We start from the raw sequence: 3,188 nt of genomic DNA, 5'->3' as shown, positions 1-3,188 counted from the left end.
TAAAAACTACCAATTTTTGTGGAAAATTTTTCCAGTAGAACAGAGAATGACATTTGGGTCAGCGTTTCTCACAATGCCCTCCGTGCTTATTCCTTCCGAGCTGTATCGGGGTTGGGGTGCAAGTCGGCAATCACAATCAGAAGCCCGGCGGTGAGTGTAATGGACGGGTTTTCTAAGCGGATTGACCCCCCAGCCCCAGCCCCGGGGGCTGAGTGTGCGAGAAGACTGCACAGCCTTTGTATATAACGTCTCTCTGAAGGCGCGGTGCGCTGGCGAAGCAGCGAAGCACGGAGCTGGAAGTAAGAAGCAAAGCCGCTTGCCAAGAGGCTGTTGGCGGCTGCCTCTGCTGCTCCTGTACCGTGCATTTCACTTGCATTCCCAGCTTCCTGCCTCAGCGCGCTCGAAAGAGGTTTGGGCTGCGACCAAAGTTCCCACCTTAAATCAAACTCTGCCCATCGAATGCAGAATCGATAATGTCGTTCATAAAAATCATTTTTTTTCCCAACCCAGGCGTGTTTGTCCGTTCACCTTAGGCTTACCAGCTAAGAGTCCCAAGGTTAGGTAAGTTGCCGAGACTCCTCATTTTTCCACTCAGACCCATGCTCCTACTACTCTCCTCAATTTAAATGGAATGTCCATTGCTCGTCTGGGTCCTTTTTTAAAAACGACAACGGAGGTAAAAAAGAGAAGGAAAAGAAGACCTTTACATCTACCTTAATTCTTGACACCCGTCGAGCTCGATGTCCCAGCCTCCGTCTCTCTGCCTGTCTCTTTCTCTCTCTCTCTCTCTTTACTAGGCAAGCAGCTGCACCTTTCATTTTTCCCCTCAAGGGAAATTAATAATAAGCCAAGAGGGTCTAAGCAGCAGATGAAGCGAGGTGCTCCGTGCGACTGCCTAGTTGAGGCGCGGCCCCAGCACCCACTCGCCTGGAGGCGCCCTGGAAGTCCCTGGAAGCCCCTGGAAACCCCTGGAGGCCCCTGGGATGGGCACCCCCTGGCCGGCTTGACCTCTGCGCTAGAGGCTAGAGCGCGCTCCCTTTCCTACTTGCTCCTCTTTCTCCTCGTTAGCAAAAAGCAAATATTTACGAAGCAAACACGACCCCAACTTGCCCTCCGGCCCAAAAGCCAAAAACTTGCCGCGCCACCCGCGTCTCTTTCTACATCACAAACTACTATATTTATCCCTATCCCGACTCACCTTTGCAGGGGCAGAAGCCCTTGCAGGCCACGCCCACGGCCGTGGCGTGGATGCAGTTGTGGTAGTCCAGGCGGCACAGCGACGAGTACGTGCGGTTGTCGGCCCCGCACAGGAACGTGGGCCGCACCACGGGGCACGGCGAGCAGTTGCTGCAGAGACAGAAAGAACATCATGGTCATCTTCGTCATCGTCATCGTCATTCATCATCATCGTCATCATCATCGTTATCATCATCGTCATCGTCGTCATCATGTCATCAAAATATCATCATCTGCTAAAAGACACGCGAATGTTGTACGTGCGTTGTTGAGACGGATTGCGTTGCGTGCGATCATTTAAGAGAAGGGGGAGCGGGAAATCTAACCGGTATTTCCCTTGACTGCGCGTTTGGCGGCCGGCGGAGCGTATGCCGAGCTCGCATAGCTCGAGCGGGCGGAAACCCCCGTGAGGTAGGCAGGCCCGGCGGGCGGGGCTGCGTCGCGCCGCGCGGCCTTTGCCTACCCCGCGCGGCGCTCTGCTCGCCTGGCTCGCCGAGCTCCGCCCGCAGACCAAGCGACTTTCCCTACCCACGACCCACGCTCATATATACCCGCCGTACCCGCCTCCATCGCGTTTCCAGTCGGTCTTTATTAGTTCACCAAAAGCATGGTAGAAATAAAAACACAACAAATGACGGTGCGGGAAGTAAAACTAACTCAGCCGCGACTTTTCCTCCTTTGATGTGCATGTTTCTAATTGTTTGATATTATTTGCACAACGAGCACGCCGAGGGGCTGGGCGAGGCAATAAAGTGCATTCCTGAGTGGGGCCCAGACCCAGACACACAGACAGCGGCATAGCGGAGTAGGCGCGCTCGCGGGCCCCACCCGGTTAGGAAACGACAAGGAGGGCGTCTCATATTGAATCAAGTGGGAGGCAGCGGCAGCGAGGATGCTCCATGCCAATAACGGAGGCCGGGCTAGCCGAGGAGGATGTCGTCTGCTCGCATGAGGCTCCAGCGTGGCAACGGCGGCGGCGGCGCAGAGGCCTGATAGGTTGAGCAGCAGCCCATTAGACTCTGGCAGCTCGGCCTCGGCCCGTGAGCTCGCTCGCGGCCGTGAGGCGGGGCGGGGCGTGGCGGGAAGGGGCGGGGCGGGGTGGGGAGGGGTACGACCTGGGATTAGCCGGGCTTACACTTCGCTCAACCTTCCGCAATCGGGTCGGCGCGGTCCGGGGCCCGGCGCGCCGGAGGTAGTAAGTACACGGGGGATGGGGGCCACGACGGCCATCATGCGGAGGGAGAAAGGGAATAGGGGGCCGCACACAAACTATACGTCCTATCTAGAGGGGGCAGCAGGGCATATTTCCCTTTTTCACGGCCCTCTCCTCTTGAGGTGGTTGGCGACAGAAAAGACATTCTATGAGAAAGTCAACTCACACCGCAGCAAGTGGTAACCGAGACCCAAGGGCTTAATTATTCACACGATCTCTTGACCACTTTTCTTTTAACTCAGAATAGAATTAAAGTCCCGCGAAAAAAAAAAACGGATCCTGCCCGTCGCAAAATAAAGCAAACAAATAAATGACGCCATGTCATGTGCGTACGAACCCCGATGCGCAGACTACAGCAGGGCCGGGAACAGGGGCCGGAGCGAGGCAAGGGGGCAGGGCCGGGCCCCCCAGCGAGACAAGGTAGAGGAGAGTCGGGACGTGAGGGCTTGGTGGAGGTCGCCGAGATGGACGGGAGGGAGCTCGGGAGGGAGCCCGGCCGGCAGGGGATACAGTTGGAGCGGAGGCCGGGCCGGGCCGGGCGGGTAAGGGGGTGGCGGTGGCATAACGGCCGAGGCCGAGGCTGCCGAGGCGCACCCGCAGGTCAGGCCGGGCCGCGCCGGGGCCGAGGCCGAGCAGGCAGAACGCCAGGGCAGTAAATTCCCCCCGGCAATCCAGGCACTGCTAACGTGCTAACAGCATCCCCGCAGGGGGGGCCAGGACGGGGCCCGGAGGGGGCAGG

General features: G+C 57.9%; 1 protein-coding gene across 1 annotated transcript in view; it reads right to left on the bottom strand.

Moving 5' to 3' along the window:
- The window catches only part of LOC113203061 (proteoglycan Cow), a gene marked incomplete in the record, with an annotated part of 70,766 nt that overhangs the window by 5,857 nt on the left and 61,721 nt on the right, over positions 1-3,188 (bottom strand). The window contains 1 exon segment of the mRNA XM_052265368.1: positions 1,199-1,347. Within this exon segment, the coding sequence (XP_052121328.1) occupies positions 1,199-1,347 (149 nt within the window).

Source organism: Frankliniella occidentalis, unplaced genomic scaffold (assembly GCF_000697945.3).
Source record: "Frankliniella occidentalis isolate FOCC.00 unplaced genomic scaffold, Focc_3.1 Scaffold26, whole genome shotgun sequence".
Lineage (NCBI taxonomy): Eukaryota > Metazoa > Arthropoda > Insecta > Thysanoptera > Thripidae > Frankliniella > Frankliniella occidentalis.
This window is presented reverse-complemented; position numbering and strand designations above follow the sequence as displayed.